General features: G+C 44.6%; 1 protein-coding gene across 1 annotated transcript in view; it reads left to right on the top strand.

The window, feature by feature from the left end:
- LOC129706431 (TGF-beta receptor type-2-like) overlaps nucleotides 1-18,566 on the top strand; it is a 75,909-nt gene extending 57,343 nt beyond the window's left edge. The window contains exons 5-7 of the mRNA XM_055650739.1: nucleotides 6,112-6,253; nucleotides 11,588-11,715; nucleotides 15,685-18,566. Coding sequence (XP_055506714.1) covers nucleotides 6,112-6,253; nucleotides 11,588-11,715; nucleotides 15,685-15,891 — 477 coding nt within the window. The 3' untranslated portion in view covers nucleotides 15,892-18,566. The remainder of the gene's footprint in view (nucleotides 1-6,111; nucleotides 6,254-11,587; nucleotides 11,716-15,684) is intronic.
- Nucleotides 18,567-19,697: the final 1,131 nt, after the last annotated feature.

Below are 19,697 nucleotides of genomic sequence, written 5' to 3'. Positions count from 1 at the left end.
CAGTGAAGGTGGTGGAGGCAGGTTTGTTTTTATCATTTAAAAATAAATTGGATAGTTATATGGATGGGAAAGGAATGGAGGGTTATGGTCTGAGCGCAGGTATATGGGACTAGGGGAGAATACGTGTTCGGCACGGACTAGAAGGGTCGAGATGGCCTGTTTCCATGCTGTAATTGTTATATGGTTATATGCTGATAAAATCAAAGGTAGACACAAAATGCTGGAGTAACTCAGCTGGGTGAGGCAGCATCTACGGAGAGAAGGAAAGGGTGACTTTTCTGGTCGAGACCCTTCTTCAGACTGAGAGTCAGGGAAGAGGGAATCTAGAGATATGGAAGGGCAAGGTGTGAAAACAACAGATCAAAGCAGATGTTGATAAGGAAATGTAGAATGGTTCATTGTTAGCTAAGGGGAAGGTGACGGAGTCATACAATCAATACCATTAATGAGAAGGACAGTGAAACTAGTTGGAGATCTAGGATGGGGAGGGACAGAGAGAGGGTGAAAGTAAGGGTTACTTGAAGTTAGAGAAATCAATATTCATACTGTTGGGTTATAAGCTGCCCAAGCGACATGAGGCGCTGTTCCTCAGGTAGTTGAGGCATGTACAATAACATTTGGACAGGTGCATGGATGGGAAGGGTTCGAGGGATATGGACCAAATGTGGGGAAATGGGACACGCTTGGATGAGACGCCTTGGTCGGCATGGGCAAGATGGGCTGAAGGGCCTGTCTCTGTTTCTGTGCTGCATGACCCTATGACTCTGACATAACTGTGGTGGATCACCAGTGTTTGCTTCCCTCCAGATTGAGAACAACATCCTTACTCCTTGGCTAATTTCATATCCGTAATGCCACAGCCCAGTTCATTCTGGCAGCATTAACTGCGCTAACAAGTCTGTGTTGTGGGTGCTTTACCCAACGTCTTTGAAAGCCCACGTGCTCGACAGATTTGGTTGACATGGCTAAAAGGCTGACTTTGTCAGACAAGGACTCTGCAATCTGATGCCTAATTGATGTCGCTATGTTGCGTTATTAAATGAGAGTGAAAGGGCATTCAGCCAACAGATCAATGCAATGTAATAGGCTTGGCATGTGTACAGAATGAGCTGCTGGTGCTATTATCATGGAACTTGCCACCCGCTCAAAACTAATGCACCCACCCAATAGTAAATAAGCGAATCTTCAAACAGCATTTAACTCTGTTTTGTGGGTCACTGTAGATGGTGGTATTTGTCCTTGCACAATGTTTAGTTTGGAGATGCAGCACAGAAACGGGTTCTTTGCCCACCGAGTCTGCGTACGACCCGCACACTAACACTATCCTACACGCACGATTGTACCAAACCGGAGCTCCCGGGGAAAACCCACGCAGGTCAGAGGAGAACGTACAAACTCCGTACAGACAGTACCCGTAGTCAGGATCGAACCCAGATCTCTGGTGCTGTGAGGCAGCATCTCCGCAGTGTATATATTTTCATCAATGATTATTGTACCGTGGAAATAGATCATGGAATCATGACCACAAGATGTGGAACAGAAAAAGGCCATTTGGCCCATCTAGTCCACTCTAGAATAACGGAGCACAGGAGAAGGCCGTTTGGCCCATCAGTCTATGTCACACTGGCTGCTGGTACCACAGGCCTCTAATTACTTTTCCTCTTTAAGCTAACTGTCCGTTTTCCATTAACCGCCAGCTCTTTTTTGTGCCCGTTTACCTTACAGCCGTGTCCATCAATTACTGGTCTGTCTGCCCATGGAGACCGCTCCTCAAGATGCCTCATAATTGGGCCACCTCTGATGAATCTATCGATTGCCCTTCACTGATGTGTAGTGAACTTGCCTCTTTTCAGAAACACACACAGTGGGCAAGACGTTGAAGGGGGACCAGTAAAATAGAAGGAAAGCTATCTGATTCAGAATGGTGTCTTGTTTTAGTTTAGTCTGGCATGGTGGCGCAGCGCTAGAGTTGCTGCCTTACAGCGTCAGAGACCTGGGTTTGATCCTGACCATGAGTGCTGTCTGTACAGACATTGTACATTCTCCCCGTGACCTCACGGATTTTCCCCGGGTTCTCTGGTTTCCTCCCACATTCCAAAGAAGCGCAAGTTTGTAAGTAAATCGGCTTTGTAATAAAAATTGTAAATTGTCCCCAGGGTGTAGGATTGAGTTAGTGTACGGGGAACGCTGGCCAGCACGGTCTTGGTGGGCCGAAGGGCCTGTTTCTGCACTATATCTCTAACCTAAACTAAACAATTAATAAAACCTCCACTTAGAATAGAGTAATATCAATAGATACCCACTCTGGAGGAGTTCAGCATTTCCTTCATAAATGTCATTGCTTGAATAAATTTCGAGGCAGGATAGTAATGTGACGTGTAAACGTGTGGGCAGGGCTGCAGTGTTTGCATGTGACCTTGCGAAACTAAAACTGTTTGAATAACTAAAGTTGTTCAAGTGGTTTTGCCTTGCCTTGCAAAGGAATTCCTACGCAAACAATAGTAAGCTATTAATTGCCGATTATGTCAATATAAAGCTCTTTTTGGGTAATTGCTTAACCTGAGAGTTAAATAGATTTTGTCTAAAAATTAGCCAGCACCTGCAAAGACATATTAAACAGACTGCCTGCTTCTTCTTGTGTACGGCGTGCACAGCCTAAAGTTGTAGGACTACTTGTTCTATTTGATCTTATTTAATTGTGCACGCCGGGTTGATTGCATTAGTTGAAACAGGGCGGACCACATGAAGGTTGCAATCTCCCACACCAGACTACCTGCAATGAGATCATATTCACAACAGGCCCTTCATTATTCAGTGTAGAAATGCATGAGGCCCAATGCATTGAATGAGCTATGAGTCAGAACATAAGGTATAACATTTAGATATGGTAACTAGTGTTTAGTTTATTGTCTGAGGCTGAGCAGAGCCACAGTGAAAAGCTTTTATTTGTGTGCTATCCAGTCAGTGGAAAGACTATACATGATTACGGTCAAGTCATCCACAGTGTACAGATGCAAGATAAGGGGAATAATGTTTAGTGCAAGATAAAGTCCAAATGAAGATAGTCCAAGGGTCTGCAATGAGTTAGATTATAGCTTTGGACAGCTCTCTAGTTGGTGATAGGATGAATAGGCACATTGATATGCAAGGAATGGACAGATATAGATCACGTTCAATTTAACTTGGCATCATGGTTGAAGGTCGACACAAAATGCTGGAATGTTAAATGTGTTTAGCAACCGGGAGGTGACGTGGGCCTGGGCAGACTGAGCGGGGGTGTTCAGCGTAACGATCGCCGATCCTGCGCTTGGTTGAAGGTCCTGTTCCTGTGCTGTCCTGTTCTCCAATCCATGTAAACATCAGGAGGACAATTGGCCACTCAAGTCGGCTTCAACATTTAATGAGATCACAACATGGCCACAGTATCAATTTCTCGTTCTGTTCAGATACCCTTCAACTACATCTAATGCCTTTAATGATGTTTCCTTCACAGCTTATTGGGGTAGCAACAACGTCATTCTCTTTATGTTCCAGAAGGCTGTTGTATAAGCATAACCTTGGGCACTGGGCATTTGGGTATTGGGTTCAGTTCTGGGTACCATGTTATAGAATGTTGTCAAGCTGGAAAGGGGACAGGGAAGATTTACGAGGATGTTGCCAGGACTAGAGGGTCTGATCTATAGGGAGAGGTTGAGTAGGCTGGGTCTCTATTCCCTGGAGCGCAGGAGGATGTGGGGTAATCTTATAGAGGTGTATAAAATCATGAGAGGAATAGATCGTGTAGATGCAGAGTCTCTAGCCCAATGTAGGTGAATCGAGAACCAGAGGACATAAGTTTAAGGTAAAGAGGAAAAGATTTAATAGGAATCTGAGGAGTAACTGTTTCACACAAAGGGTGGTGGGTGGATGGAACAAGCTGCCAGTGGAGGTAGTTGAGGAGAGACTATCCCAACGTTTAAGAAGCAGTGGGCAGGTACATGGATAGGACAGATTTGGAGTGATATGGACCAAATACAGGCAGGCGGGACTAGTGTAGCTGGGACATAGAAACATAGAAAATAGGTGCAGGAGTAGGCCATTCGGCCCTTCGAGCCTGCACTGCCATTCAATATGATCATGGCTGATCATCCAACTCTGTATCCTGTACCTGCCTTCTCTCCATACCCCCTGATCCCTTTAGCCACAAGGGCCACATCTAACTCCCTTTTAAATATAGCCAATGAACTGGCCTCAACTACCTTCTGTGGCAGAGAATTCCAGCGATTCACCACTCTCTGTGTAAAAAATGTTTTTCTCATCTTGGTCCTAAAAGATTTCCCCCTTATCCTTAAACTGTGACCTCTTGTTCTGGACTTCCCCAACATCGGGAACAATCTTCCTGCATCTAGCCTGTCCAATGCCTTAAGAATTTTGTAAGTTTCTATAAGATCCCCCCTCAATCTTCTAAATTCTAGCGAGTACAAACCGAGTCTATCCAGTCTTTCTTCATATGAAAGTCCTGACATCCCAGGAATCAGTCTGGTGAACCGTCTCTGTACTCCTTCTATGGCAAGAATGTCTTTCCTCAGATCATAGTTTGCTTTGATGACTTAGATTTCCCATGGCCAAAAGGATCCTCTTCAGATTCGGTCCAAGGTTAAACTGAAACCAAACTCGATGTCACTTTCCAAATTATAACATTTACTTGCGTCTCCAAGGAGTCACTGCAATCAACAGTCGTTGATTGGTTTTGTTTCAGTTCAGTTTATTGTCACGTGTACCGAGGTACAGTGAAAAGCATTAGCTACGTGCCAATCAGTCAGCAGAAAAACAATGCATGATTACAATCGAGCCATTCAAAGTGTACAGATACATGATAAGGGAATAACGTTTATTAATAATAATAATAATATATTTTATTGTCATTGCACGTCAGTGCAACGAGATTTAGTATGCAGCTCCAACCGATGAAAAAGAAAAGTAAAATAAATAAATAAGCTGTGTTTAGTGCAAGATAAAGCCAGTACAGTCCAATCATAGATAGTAGATAATATTGCTCTCTAGTTGTGGTAGGATGCTTCAGCTGGGAAGAAACTGTCCCTGAATCTGGAGGTGTGCATTTTCACTTCTATATCTTTCCCGATGGGAGAGGGGAGACGAGGGAGTGGCCGGGGTGCGACCCGTCCGTGATTATATTGCTGGCCTTGCCGAGGCAGCGTGAGGTATAAATGGAGTCAATGGAAGGGAGGTTGGTTTGTGTGATGGTCAGGGCGGTGTCGATTATTCTCTGCAATTTCTGGCGGTCTTATGGAGACCAATTAGCCTTGAGTATGAAATAGTCAGTGGGAAGACCGACCACATTTATTTACAAGAGGATGTATCACGGGTACACGTCACCATGCCAGCAGTGATAAGCTGCTTTTTGTTTCTAGCCACCGCTGGCATTAAATGCCTTTCTGCCCATAGGCCCACGCCCATACCACAGGAATGAAAGCCGACAAAGACATTGGCCAATTTCTCTGTACAATTAGCTGGCAGCTGCTTTTTGCACAACTTTTGCAACAGCATCCGATTATAAGGTCAAATTCCTTGCGGGCTCAATGCTGGGTGTGTGGAAGCAATGTGCCCTAGGTTATGGACAAACAACTCTTGCTCTTTTGAAAATTGAAACTGCAGTTCAAGGACAAGTTAATTTGTACAGAAACCTAGAAAATAGGTGCAGGAGTAGGCCATTCGGCCCTTCGAGCCTGCACTACCATTCAATATGATCATGGCTGATCATCAAAATCAGTACTCCGTTCCTGCTGTACAAGTCTGAAGAAGGGTCTTGACCCGAAACGTCGCCAATTCATTCTCTCCATAGATGCTGCCTCACCTGCTGAGTTTCTCCAGCATTTTATTTCTACCTTTGATTTTATCAGCATCTGCATTTCCTTCTTAGTCACTCTGTTCCTGCTTTCTCCCCATACCCCTTGATTCCATTAGCCCTAAGAGCTACATCCAACTCTCTCTTGAATACATCCAGTGAATTGGTAATCATTTGTTAGTCATGTTGGGTTTGACTGTTATTCTTCATGTCAGATTTTACAAGTACAAACATGACCTGTTTTACCCTTTTCATGTACTCTGTAGGTGGGCACGGCTAGATATATGGCACCTGAAGTGCTGGAGTCGCGAATTAATTTGGAGGATATCGAGGCGTTTAAACAAGCAGACGTGTATTCACTGGCCCTCGTGCTGTGGGAGATGTTATCGCGATGCACAGCTGCTGGCGGTGAGTGGCAATAAAATATCTTCAAACATCAAACAGCCCATCTTTATAACGTGGAGCTCATATGCTGGCCTGTTGATGCATGGATAGTTTGCAGATTCTCCCCATGACCTGCCTGGGTTTTCTCCAAGATCTTTGTTTTCTTCCCCCACTCCAAATACGTACAGGTCACCAATGAGGTAGATAGTAGTTCAGCACTGCTCTCTAGTTACAGTAGGATGATTTAGCTGCCCGATAACAGCTGGGAAGAAACTGTCCCTGAATCTGGAGGTGTGCATTTTCAGTTCCATATCTTTTGCCCAAACGGAGAGGGGAGAAGAGGGTGTGGCCAGGGTGCAACGTCCTTGATTATGCTGCTGGCCTTGCCGAGGCAGCGTGAGGTATAAATGGAGTCAGTGGAAGGGAGTTTGGGTGGCGTGATGGTCTGGGCTGCGTCTAGAATTCACTGCAATTTCTTGGATGGAGAGGAAAACGCTCAAATTGATAAAGGGAACAGGCAGAAGGGGTTAAATGCAGCAGCATTGAAAGAGGATGGAGTGGTCTATCTTTGCCCTGCATGTAATGCTGAAGAGTTGACTGGTTACAAATGTTTTCAGAAATAGACGCAGTGGAGAAACCTGTTGCGATGGTGTCAGGCGTAAAGGCTCTTATTTCATGAAAGATGCTTGAGCAATGCATGGCAGTGGTGGATTGTGGCCAATTGTCCCCTGCTTGTAAATGGAGACATTGACATAACTCCAGCCCTGGCACTGTGCAATTGTTATGTGGAGGTTGTCACTGACTAGTCGTGACCGAGCCGGAGATCTCTGCTTGGCACCGAGTTGTGACGACTGTTTATTCAGACAGTGTTTAGGATTCACTGACCAGGGCCACCTACTATCAAGAGTTAAGATCCTCCAGTAATCTGTTTGTTCAAGTTGAATTGCTTTCATTGACAGAACCTGCCTGGGGGCATTTTCCCTTTCAAAACGTATTTCCATTTATTGCACTGCTGAGCCACGATCGGTGAACAAAACGTGTTCGCGCTAATGTTCCAGTATTGAGCCATCTCTCAAATTAGGTTGCAAATCAGAAGAGGTTTGTAGCTGGGGGTTTATGGAGACATTGGCTGTTTTGTAACTGACACGTGCAGACCTGTTCCGCTCAGCATAGTTTTTAGATACGGCGCCGAAACAGGCCCTTCAGCCCACCGAGTCTGCACCGACCAGCAAACCCCGTGCACTAACACTATCCTATACACACTGAGGACAATTTACAATTTTACCAAGTCAATTAACCTACAAGTGTGGGAGGAAACCGGAGCTCCTGCAAAAAACCCACGCAGGTCACAGAGAGATCGTACAAACTCTGTACAGACAGCACCTGTAGTCAGGAACGAACCCGGGTCTCTGGCACTGTAAGGCAGCAACTCTACCACTGCACCACCGTGACACCCTAAGATCTCGTATTGAATCATTAATGCTTCATCTCCACAACCATTTCCCCATTAGCAATAATAAAGACACACACTATGTTTGTTTTCTGCAGTTCTGGCAGCGCAGCACGTAATCTTCCTCCCCCCTGCAACGTCTTTCTCCCTGCTCATATCAGCCGACCTCTAGTTGCAGACACACCCGTCTGGGGAATGTCTAGACCTGCGATCGTTTTCTTTGCTGTTTGAGCTTCTCAAATCTTGGCTCTTTTGAGCTTATTGAATGTTTTTGACATACGCTGTTTGGATTCATCTAGTGGTATTTGGTGGTAATAATTAGCAAAATGAAGTTGGCAACCAGATGTTACAACCCAGCGGTATGAATGGTGATTTCTCTCATTTCAAGTAACCCTTGGATTCCCTCCTTAGTCATCCTGCTAGTTCCACTGTTCACATCCTTGTATCCCTTCATTATCACGTCCTCTCCAGCCAACGATGGGCCATTATGCGCTTCACCCTTCCTTGGTCATCTGTTGCCGGCCCTGCTTTCTTCTGGCCTCTTCATATCTCCAGTTCTCTCCCCTCTACAGTTTAAGAAAAAACTGCAGATGCTAGTAAAATCAAAGGTAGACACAAAATGCTGGAGAAACTCAGCGGGTGAGGCAGCATCTATGGAGAGAAGGAACTGGTAACATTTTGGGTCTGAGGAAAGGTCTAGCTCAGAACTTGCTGAGTTTCTCCAGCAATTTGTCTACTCTCCCCTATACTTTCAGTTTGAAGAAGGGTGCCAACCCAAAAGGTCACCCATCCTTTTTTTCCACTTTTTTTCCACAGATGCTGCCTGACCCGCTGAGTTACTCCAGCACTCTGTGAAACGTCACCTATCCATGTTCTCCACTGATGCTGCCTGACCCGCTGAGTTACTCCAGCACTCTGTGACTAACAAGATGAGGAGAGCTTGATTAATTGAAAGATGCAGCATGGAAATGGCTCCTTCATCCCACTGAACCCACTCCGACCATTGATCACCCTGGTGTTTGCACTAGTTCTATGTTATCCCACTTTCTCATCCACTCCCTACACAAGTGGCAATTTATAGAGGCTGTTTAACGTATGAACCCGCATGTGTTTGTGATGTGGGAGGAACCAGAGGGAGAATGTGTAAATTCCACACAGTGTGTGTGTGTGTGTGTGTATCAGTGTTAATATACATTTACAATTTTCACATTTACAATATACCAAGCCAATTAACCTACAAACCTATATGTCATAAGAAATAGGAGTCACGGTGGCGCAATGGTAGAGTTACTGCCTTACAGCAAAATGCAGCACCCGAGACCCAGGTTCGATCCTGACTACGGGTGCTGTCTGTACGGAGTTTGTACGCTCTCCCTGTGATCTGCGTGGGTTTTCTCCGAGATCTTCGGTTTCCTCCCACACTCCAAAGACGTACAGATTTGTAGGTTAATTGGTTTGATAAAAATGTAAAATTGTCCAAGTTGGCGATATGCAGAGTACTGCCCTGCCGACTACAACATTCAGAAGGTTCAGAAGGAGTAGAATTAGGCCATTCGGCCCATCAAGTCTACTCCGCCGTTCAATCATGGCTGATCTATCCTTGCTAACCCCATTCTCCTGCCGCCTCTCCAAACCAGAGATTCCGGAGAAATCCCACATAGGTCACGGGGAGAACTCCGTACAGACAAGTACCTGTAGTCAAAATCAAAACCGTGTCTCTGGCCCTGTGGGGCAGTAAGTCTACCACTGCGCCACCGTGCCACACATTACTATTGAAAGATTTCCTATAGGAGCGCGTCTCAACTGTAACCTTGGATTCAATGGGGGGGGGGAGAAAAGAGTTTGCATTATGGAAACTCGCAAAGACAATAGACAATAGGTGCAGGAATAGGTCATTTGGCCCTTCGAGCCAGCACAACCATTCAATGTGATCATGGCTGCTCATCCTCAATCAGTACCCCGTTCCTGCTTCTCCCCATATCACCTTGACTCTGCTATTTTTAAGAGCCCCATCTTACTCTCTCTTGAAAGTATCCCGAGTACCGGCCTCCACCGCCCTCTGAGGCAGAGAATTCCACAGACTTACCACTCTCTGTGAGAAAAAGTGTTTCCTCGTCTCCGTTCTAAATGGCTTACTCCTTATTCTTAAACTGTGGCCCCTGGTTCTGGACTCCCCCAACATCGGGAACATGTTTCTTGCCTCTAGCGTGTCCAAGCCCTTAACAATCTTATATGTTTCAATGTGATCTCCTCTCATCCTTCTAAACTCCAGAGTGTACAAGCCCAGCTGCTCCATTTTCTCAGCAATGGGAATGGTTTTCAACCGTTCTGTAATGCTGGGGTCCACAATGTTCCTGCTAAACCCCTCTGCCTGCTTCTCTTTCACAGACCTCCTTGAAGAAAGTCTTTCAACATGCCTCTCAGCCTTCGTATCAAATTACATCTGATGGCTCTCCTGTGCATTACAGTGGAGGAGGTCACTACAGTGTATTAATGTTGCTGCAGCTTTGTGATGCTCCCAGCAATGTTGAGATTTGTTAAACCATTCCCATAAAGTTAGTCTTTTAAAAAAAATAACCTTTAATCCTTTAAGTCTTCCCCTTGGATTCTACAGGAAGCAGATGGCATTCCCATGACGATGAGTAAACAAGTAAAAAATATATTAATCTATATGTGGGTGGCCTATACAGATAAGGTACTCCTACTATGCAATTACTGCTGATAGCCTAGACCATGAAGCCCTGTACAGAACCAGATAATGTTGTCATCTGTCTGCCAATGTGTAACATACACTGGAAGTTGGACGTGGGACTTGCTAGCGCCCGCCGGGGGCTTTGACTTTGACTTTGGGAGAGGCTAGCGCCCGCCGGGGCCTTGGAGAGCAGGGGAGAGACAAGACTTTGCCTTCCATCACAGTGAGATGGAGATTCACTGTGATGGATGTTTGTGTGGATTGTGTTGGTGTGTGTCTTGGTTCTTTTCTTGTTTGACTGCAGAAACCAAATTTTGTTTGAACTTCATGTGAGGTTCAAATGACAAATAAACGGTATTGTATTGTACGTTTCACCCAGTGCTCTGGTTTCTTCCCACATAATCAGAGCCATAGAGAGAGTCTGGGTTAGCAGATTAATTGGCCACTGGACGTTATGGGTAGTGTGTGGGTGAGAGGTAGAAGCTAAGGGGAGTTGATGAGAATGTGTTGTATGGAAAATTAGTGTGAGATTGAGACTGCTTTGTGAGCCAACATCATTCAATGGGCCAAATGCCTGCAGTTTATATTGTAAGGAAGTGTGTATAATATCTGAATAGAAACCTGTATTGGTTGTTGGTAGAAACCCAGATGCTGGTTTACCAAGGAAAGGCACAAAATGTTGGAGGAACTCACCGGGTCAGGCAGCATCCCTGGAGAACATGGGTGGGTGACGTTTCTGGTTGGGAACTATCTTCGTGTTCCCAAAGGGATTTTGCTCCTACTGAATACTGTGTTTTAAAGCAACATTATATATAAAGTTACACAGCTACTGGCATTGGCAACAGGGAAAGCGATGTCCCTCGTTACAATTCACTGACACTTTGCATTTGGGTATTTTTAGTTTAGAGATAGAGAGCGGAAACAGGCCCTTCAGCCCATCGAGACTGCACTGAACAGCGATCCCCACACATTAACACCATCCTACACACACTAGGGACAATTTACACATCCCAAGCCAATTAACCTACAAACCTGTACGTCTTTGACGTTTGGGAGGAAACTGAAGATCTCGGAGAAAAACCACGCGGTCACGGGGAGAACGTGCAAACTCCGTACAGAGAGCACCTGTGTTCAGTCTCCAGCGCTGCAAGCACTGTAAGGCAGCAACTCTACTGCTGCACCACCACAGTTATTGATAACTTTTCTTCCTCCACAGAAGTGAAAGACTACGAGCCAGCCTTTGGTTCTAAGGTGCGGGAGCATCCCTGCGTGGAAAGCATGAAGGATGTTGTTCTCAGGGATCGGGGAAGGCCTGAGATCCCCAACAGTTGGCTCAATCACCAGGTACTCGAACATCTCGCGGTGCCCACTAAATAACCCGGCTGCCAGGGGTTAGAACTGTCAGGGTGGTGAATCTGTGGGATTCCTTGTCACAGACAGACAGCTGTGGAGGCCAAGTCATTGGTATTTTTAAAGCGGAGATTGATGGGGTCATGATTAGTAAGGGTGTCAAAGGCTATGGGGAGAAGGCTGGAGAAGGGGTTGGGAGGGAAAGATAGATCGGCCATGGTTGAATGGCAGAGCAGACGATGGGATGAATTGCTCCTGGGTCTTATGTGTTAACCCACTCTGCATATTTGCCCCATGAAGAAATGTAACTGCACTGAGGGTATTGGAACAAGATGGCACCTTCAGCCCTTGACCTAATGGAGGAGTACAACTCTTTGAAGGAGTGGAAAGGGGTTGCATTTACAATCGGAGTAACTGCAAATGGATGCTGAATAGTGAGCAGCAAAAGTAGCCCACCAGCTGGACCCAGCTAAAGATATTCCCATCCACGCTCCTGCCTGGAGCTATGGGCGAGAGTTGGGCTAGGCTACGGCGGCAGCAAGGTTCTGGGCTCAATTCTCGCTCCAGGGTCTTGAGCATATCGCTTGGCTGAGGCAGAATGGAGAGACCACCCCATTGTCACAGTCCCTGTAGGATGCTGAGCCGATGATGTCCAATCAAAGGAAGGCTTGGCTGTGTTTGGAGATGTTCCCTGTAGGCCTGCAAGATATGTATCTCTCGGCTAACATTCCAGGAACATTAGATAGACACAAAATGCTGGAGTAACTCAGTGGGTCCGGCAGCATCTCTGGAGAAAAAGAATAGGAACCAGAGAGGTAATGGGACTGATGGGGGGAGGATGGGCCAATGAGCCTCCTGTATTTCAAAACATCATGTTCCAACTCAAAACTTTTTCTTCACTATTTACTTTCTCCAGAGACACTGCCTGGACCACTGAGTTACTCCAGCATTTTGTGTCTATCTTCGGTGTAAACCAGCATCTGCAGTTCCTTCCTACACATCCCAAAATATATAACATAGAAACATAGAAATTAGGTGCAGGAGTAGGCCATGTCGACACCCTTCGAGCCTGCACCGCCATTCAATATGGGTGATCATGGCTGATCATTCAAACTCAGTATCCTTAGGAATACCTGTGTTCTCTCCATACCCCCTGAATTTCCCCTTAGTAACAAGGGCCTGTTCACCCACTCCTTTCTTAAATTTAGCCAATGAAGTGGCCTCAACTACCCTCTGTGGCAGAGAGTTCCAGAGATTCACCACTCTCTGTGAAAAAAGTTCTTCTCATCTCGTCTTTTTTAAAGGATTTCCCCCTTATCCTTAAGCTGTGACCCCTTGTCCTGGACTTCCCCAACATCGGGAACAATCTTTCTGCATCTAGCCTGTCCAACCCCTTAAGAATTTTTTAAGTTTCTATAAGATCCCCTCTCAATCTCCTAAATTCTAGAGAGTATAAACCAAGCCTATCCAGTCTTTCTTCATAAGACAGTCCTGACATCCCAGGAATCAGTCTGGTGAACCTTCTCTGCACTACTCTATGGCAATAATGTCCTTCCTCAGATTTGGAGACCAAAACTGTACGCAATACTCCAGGTGTGGTCTCACCAAGACCCTGTACAACTGCAGTAGAACCTCTCTGCTCCTATACTCAAATCATTTTGCAATGAAAGCTAACATACCATTCGCTTTCTTCACTGCCTGCTGCACCTGCATGCCCACCTTCTTTGACTGGTGTACCATGACACTTTAGGTCTTAAAATATGCATCTCCCCCTTTCCCAATCGGCCACCATTTAGATAATAGTCTGCTTTCTGTGGGTTTTGCCACCAAAATGGATAACCTCACATTTATCCACATTAAATGCATCTGCCAAACATTTGCCCACTCACCCAGCCTATCCAAGTCACCCTGCAGTCTCCTAGCATCCTCCTCACAGCTAACACTGCCGCCCAGCTTAGTGTCATCCGCAAACTTGGATATATTGCCTTCAATTCCCTCATCCAGATCATTAATATATATTGTAAATAGCTGGGGTCCCAGCACTGAGCCTTGCGGTACCCCACTAGTCACTGCCTGCCTTTGTGAAAAGGACCCGTTTACTCCTACTCTTTGTTTCCTGTTTGCCAGCCAGTTCTCTATCCACATCAATACTGAACCCCCAATGCCTTGTGCTTTAAGTTCGTATACTAATCTCTTATGTGGGACCTTGTCGAAAGCCTTCTGGAAGTCCAGATACACCACATCCACTGGTTCTCCCCTATCCACGCTACTAGTTACATCCTCGAAAAATTCTATAAGATTCGTCAGACATGATTTTCCTGAGCACCCTGCTGACTTTGTCCAATGATTCACCACTTTCCAAATGTGCTGCTATCCCATCTTTAATAACTGACTCTAGCAGTTTCCCCACTACCAATGTTAGACTAACTGGTCTGTAATTCCCCATTTTCTCTCTCCCTCCCTTCTTAAAAAGTGGGGTTACGTTTGCTACCCGCCAATCCTCAGGAACTACTCCAGAATCTAAAGAGTTTTGAAAGATTATTATTATTTCCTGATTGTTTCTCCTGTTGTTGTGACACCTTGCTGTGCACAAATTAACCTTCGTAGATTCAATCCTAAAGTCAGCACACTTGAAGAATAACGTGTTGGTGGTATTTGGAATTTACTTGTGAAAGACATTCTGTTTGCACCCATCCTTTCCACATTTATTCCATGGTGTATTCTTTGCTTCGGAGTCAAAAGGTTCAGGAGGGTTTAGGAGAACGAGACATAGGGAAGCTTGTGTGATGGGACTGTGCTGCAGCTGTTAGTGCAGTTGCTTCACATGTCCAAGCACTCGGGTTTCATGGTGACTCTGTGAAGCTAAGGCCTCTCCAGGTACTTTCAGTTCCTCAATGACTCAATGATATGCCGACGGGTGAATGGGCCAGTGTCACAGAGCTGAAAGGAAATTGGTGGGCGGGCATGTGACAGAGAATAATGGGTACAAGTCCAAGGTGAAAGGGGTGAGGTGATGAGACTGCTGGGAGATGGGTTGGGCCGAATAGTCTCCTGTATTGCAGAACATAATGTAGTTAATGAAAGGGGAGTTGTCCTCTGATGCATTGATGAGAATAGGCCGCTGTTGTATTTAAGTACCTGGCCTAAAGAAACAGGCCAGGTGTCTTCACTAAAGAAACAATAATGAAAGTTGCCCTCTATTCTCTTCGATTTCATTTAGCAGTTCAAGATGTCAAGCACTCGCCCTTGGGGCAAAGGGATTGTGGATGAAACTTCTTATAGGCTTTAACACACCAGTCATTGACAAAATCTTAAAGACTAAATCGCCTAGTGTGTGTTAATGTAGCAGAAAAGTAAAAAAACAAAAACCCTTGCTGGTGCTAATTTAGTAAGCAGTAATTTAGAGTTAAGTTTAGAGATACAGCGTGGAAACAGGCCCTTCGACCCAGCAAGTCCACACCGACCAGCAATCCCCACACATTAACACCACCCTACACACACTAAGGACACTTTACATTTATACCAAGCCAATTAACCTACAAACCTGTACGTCTTTTGGAGTGTGGGAGAAAGCAGAAGATCTCGGCGAAAACCAACGCAGGTCACGGGCAGAATGTACAAAGTCTGTAAGACAAGCATTCTTAGAACCCAGGTCTCTGGCGCTGTAAGGCAGCAATTTTACAGCTGAGCCACCATACAGATGTCGGGGGCTATGGGGAGAAGGCAGGAAAATGGGGTTGAGAGGGAAAGATAGATCAGCCGTGATTGAATGGTGGAGTGGACTTGATGGGCCGAATGGCCTAATTCTGCTCCTAGAATGTATGAATTGAAAAGCAGTTTTTGATGCAAGTAACCAATGGTTTAGTAGCGACAATACATGCAAGTGGGATTTCTATAGAAACCGGGATATTTTAAATTTGGGTTTGGAGTATTCATACTCACCCTCCCCCTTGTCTTTTACAGCTTGTGCAGCAGGTATGTGAGATCATTGTGGAATGCTGGGACCATGATCCTGAGGCCCGGCTCACCGCTCAGTGCATCGTGGAACGTTTCAGTGATTTGGACCAAATGGACAAACTCTCTGGGCGAAGCTGCTCGGAGGAGAAGATCCCTGAAGACTGCACGGTCAGCGAGACTAAACAGACCCTGAAAGCAGTGACGGTGGTGTAGGACATGGGCCAACTGACTGAGAGGGGAAAAACAACCCATAGCAAACACCAAAGTGTCAGCGGAAAACTTTGCACCAGCGGGGACAGTTTGACAGAAGTCCCACAGAAGAAATTCTTGTGTCACTGACTGAGTAACACAAAGACAGTGGAAATCTGGGAGTGCCAAAAGCAAAAGGCTGGAATTTTTCAATTGTTATAGGATTGCATTTTCTGATTGGTGACAGCTCAGGAAGCCAAAGATTCCATCTTGTAACCTTTGACCATGCACTTTATCAATGTGTGTATATAGAAAGTATAGCCACATACTTTTGAGAAACTTTTGAAGTTTCTGTTCTGTATTCAAACTCTCCTCATCATAGGAATCAGTGCCTGTTGTACCAAGGCGCTGTACACAGCAACAAGGCGCTTAAAATATCCACTCTCCCAAAAATGTCATGTTATTTTCTGCATTGGGTTTGATGCAGGAACAACCTGGAATGGATTTAGTGCATGAAATAGGAATGAACTGGGGACGAGATGTTGGAGTAAGGAAGGAAGAGACATGCCACAATCTGGGGCGTAAAAGCAGGACTTGCTCCTGGCTCGGTGACCTCTGACATCCTCTCACTGGAGAGTGGGGCTGCTTCATTCAATGTTAAATCAAATCAAAATCTTCTCATCTTGTTCAACAGTCGGATGGTAATGGCCTGGACTAGATTGATTTATATGTACCTGAGGTGGAGAGATGTGATCATTGGGATGATGGTGGTGACCAGAATGGACCTGGTCTTTCATTGACCTATTCATCCCCTCTGTGCTCGAGTGTCCTTTAGCACAAAGGGGATGCACAGAGCCCCCTTAAAGCACAGTCCAGAATGACCACAAGATAGACATGGTAGTCACAGTGTCTCAAATGGACACCATTCCATGTTAAGGACAGCTTCCTCCCAGCTTTGCGATTACGAAGGTGGAACAGGCCAACTTGGGTCTGCACAAGGTTTGCCTTCAGTTGGTTGTCCTTGTAGTAGTTTGTCAAGTTGTGTAAGGATGATGAGAGGGTCACTTCTACCTCATCTATGTGAGTGCTCTGGGCTGCTATTCCAAGGTCACCAGCACAAATGAAGCTTCTCAAGGCTCAGGGCTCAATGGCCTTGTCTTCCAATGGTTTTCGAGTTCAATTAAAGTTGTTTTGCCAACTGTCAAGGATGCGTAATCCACATATTAATGCTTCTTGGAATTGGATATTCTTTTGCAACCTCCTCATGGTATTACAAATCATAAGCTGTGTGTATGCTCATACTTTGAACTGACTGTACAATTTACCGCCACTGGTTTTGTGGGCCTTGGACATGGTTTTATCAAGTTTGGGGGTATAAGTTGCTTGAATGTATTTTTAAGAAATTGTAACTATATATATAATCTTTTTATATCTTTTTTGTAAATGCTGGAGTTTTCAACTTGCATTTTTATATAGCACTTAATATGTGAGACATATGATTAAAAAGGATGCAAAGTGATGTTTCATAGGATAAATGTATCTAACCGTTCTTTTTAAAGAGCTTTCAATCGAGATGGCATTGAAAAGATTTCAAGTCGATATCAGGACAAAAACTATTAGTAACCTGTTGCCTCTAAATGGCCAGTTTGGTGTAGTGCCTAATCAATATTTTTTTTTACTATCCTTAATTGTTCAAATACCATGATGGACCATAGGTTTCATTGGTACAGTGAACCATGAATCCAATCTTCAGCATTCATCTCAAAAGTGAGGAAGAATTGGATTGATGAAGCATGATTTTTGATATGGAGGGTATATATTGGCTGCTAGTTGGACCATCAACTTCACTAATCTGACAGCAATCTGTATCTTTCCTTTTTGGGGCCACAAACATGGGTGTGAGCCATGGCAACACTTCCTACCAAGTGAGCATCAATCCTGGGCCACCCAGCCAAAGTAGATCTGCCATGTCTGAATATTGAACTATTATCAACTGAATATTGATTTATATGCACTACATGCTGGTCTTTATAGATGCTTGCCTCAAACTCTGCACAAGACTCTTTCAGTGCACACCTAGCTGGCCTTCTATCCTTCCACAACTTGCCCACCCAAAATGCTGCTGCTTGTGTCCGAATGTGTTCCATCTTGTTCTCCTATCTCTCACATGTTCTGTGACTTGTATTGCCTTGCCAGTAATGTCCCAATTTCCAATTCTTGATCATCCCTCCACTACTGACTCTGTTTTCAGTTACCAAGTCCCTCTATTCCGAAATTCCCCACCTAAACTTGTCTCTACAACTATACTTTTATTTTCCCCCGACATTTTCCAAATGTCATAGTTATCAAATTTTGTCCGATAATGTTCTTGTGAAGTGTCTTGGGATATCTTGCAACCTTTCAGGAATTATGTTACAATTGCGTTATTGCTGGTGGATCTTGTACTAAATGCGAACTGAATTTTCAATAATTTGTATATTACAATGATTTGGGACTTCAGTCCATTAAAAAAGAAATGAATGTAATCTGTTGCAGTGCAGGGAAATAGAAACCTTTATCTGAATGATTAACAATATATTTTACTCATTTTTGAAGTATAGCCAAGCTTATATGTACATGTGTGTTAACCACACATTTATCATCTTTGCAATGTAAAGAGTGTAATGTATGTATTTAATAAAGACATTAAAACAAATGAATTTCATCTCGTTGTTGATAAGTTTTGAATTCCACACTGCAGCATTCTGCCATTTATGCAACACGTGCCACAGAAGACTAACTGAATGAAAGCCCACCTTTTTTATAACATCTGGAATCCACCAAGGAAATGGTAAAAGTATATAGTAATTAAGCAAATTTGAGGGAAAACAATTTTGAATGGTGCGACAGCTGTTATAGCTGCTTCCTCACACCTCCAGGTCCCTAATGTAGGTTTGATCATGTCATAGAGTCATACAGCGTGGACACATGTTCCTGATGTGGCACTCGTGCTTGAGTGGCAATGGAAATGGATCAGGGGCTAGGAGTGGGCAAATGGGGTACTTCAAGCATTCCCATTCTCAGTTACATGTACTTGTGGTTCAATATATGTTCACCCACTCATTCCTGGGATCATTCTTGTAAACCTCCTCTCCAGATCCAGCACATCCTCGGTCGGATACGGTGCCCATAATTGCTCACAATATTCCAAATGGCCCAACCAGCACCCTACATCCTTGTTCTGCATTCTACTCCTCTTGAAATAAATTCAAGATTTATTGTGTTTGCCTTCTTTACACTTGCATTGTGTTTGCCTCCTTTGCTACCGATTCAACTTAACTTTTTGGAAATCCTGCACCAGCACTCCCAAGTCCCTTTGCACTTTGGATTTCTGGATTCTCTCCCCATTTAGTCTGCCCGAACTTCCAGACTTATTTCCAGAGCTAAAGCGGCTCTGAACCGGCCCTGCTGAGCCCCCCATCCCCCCTGGACTGTCTCCCTCGGATGGTCACGTCGCACAGACACATCTGCACTTTAGTCTGTTGAACTGTTTTGACTGTTTTACTGTTCTTTTTACAATCCATGTTCTCGGGATATCTAAATCTAAATTTTATTAGTTATTTATGTTATGACATCGGTTGGAAGCTGCACACCAAATCTCGTTGTGCTTGTGTGCAATGACAATAAAATATATTATTATTATTATTATGCCTTTATTCCTACTACCAAAATGCATGACTCCACACTTAGCCTCACTATATTCCATCTAATTCACATTTCACTGTGAACTACATGAATCGTCGATGTTGGCTGAAAGACAAAGCTGGCTACCACTGGCACACCTTGAGCAA

This window comes from Leucoraja erinacea, chromosome 2, assembly GCF_028641065.1.
Source record: "Leucoraja erinacea ecotype New England chromosome 2, Leri_hhj_1, whole genome shotgun sequence".
In the NCBI taxonomy this organism is placed as follows: domain Eukaryota; kingdom Metazoa; phylum Chordata; class Chondrichthyes; order Rajiformes; family Rajidae; genus Leucoraja; species Leucoraja erinaceus.
This window is presented reverse-complemented; position numbering and strand designations above follow the sequence as displayed.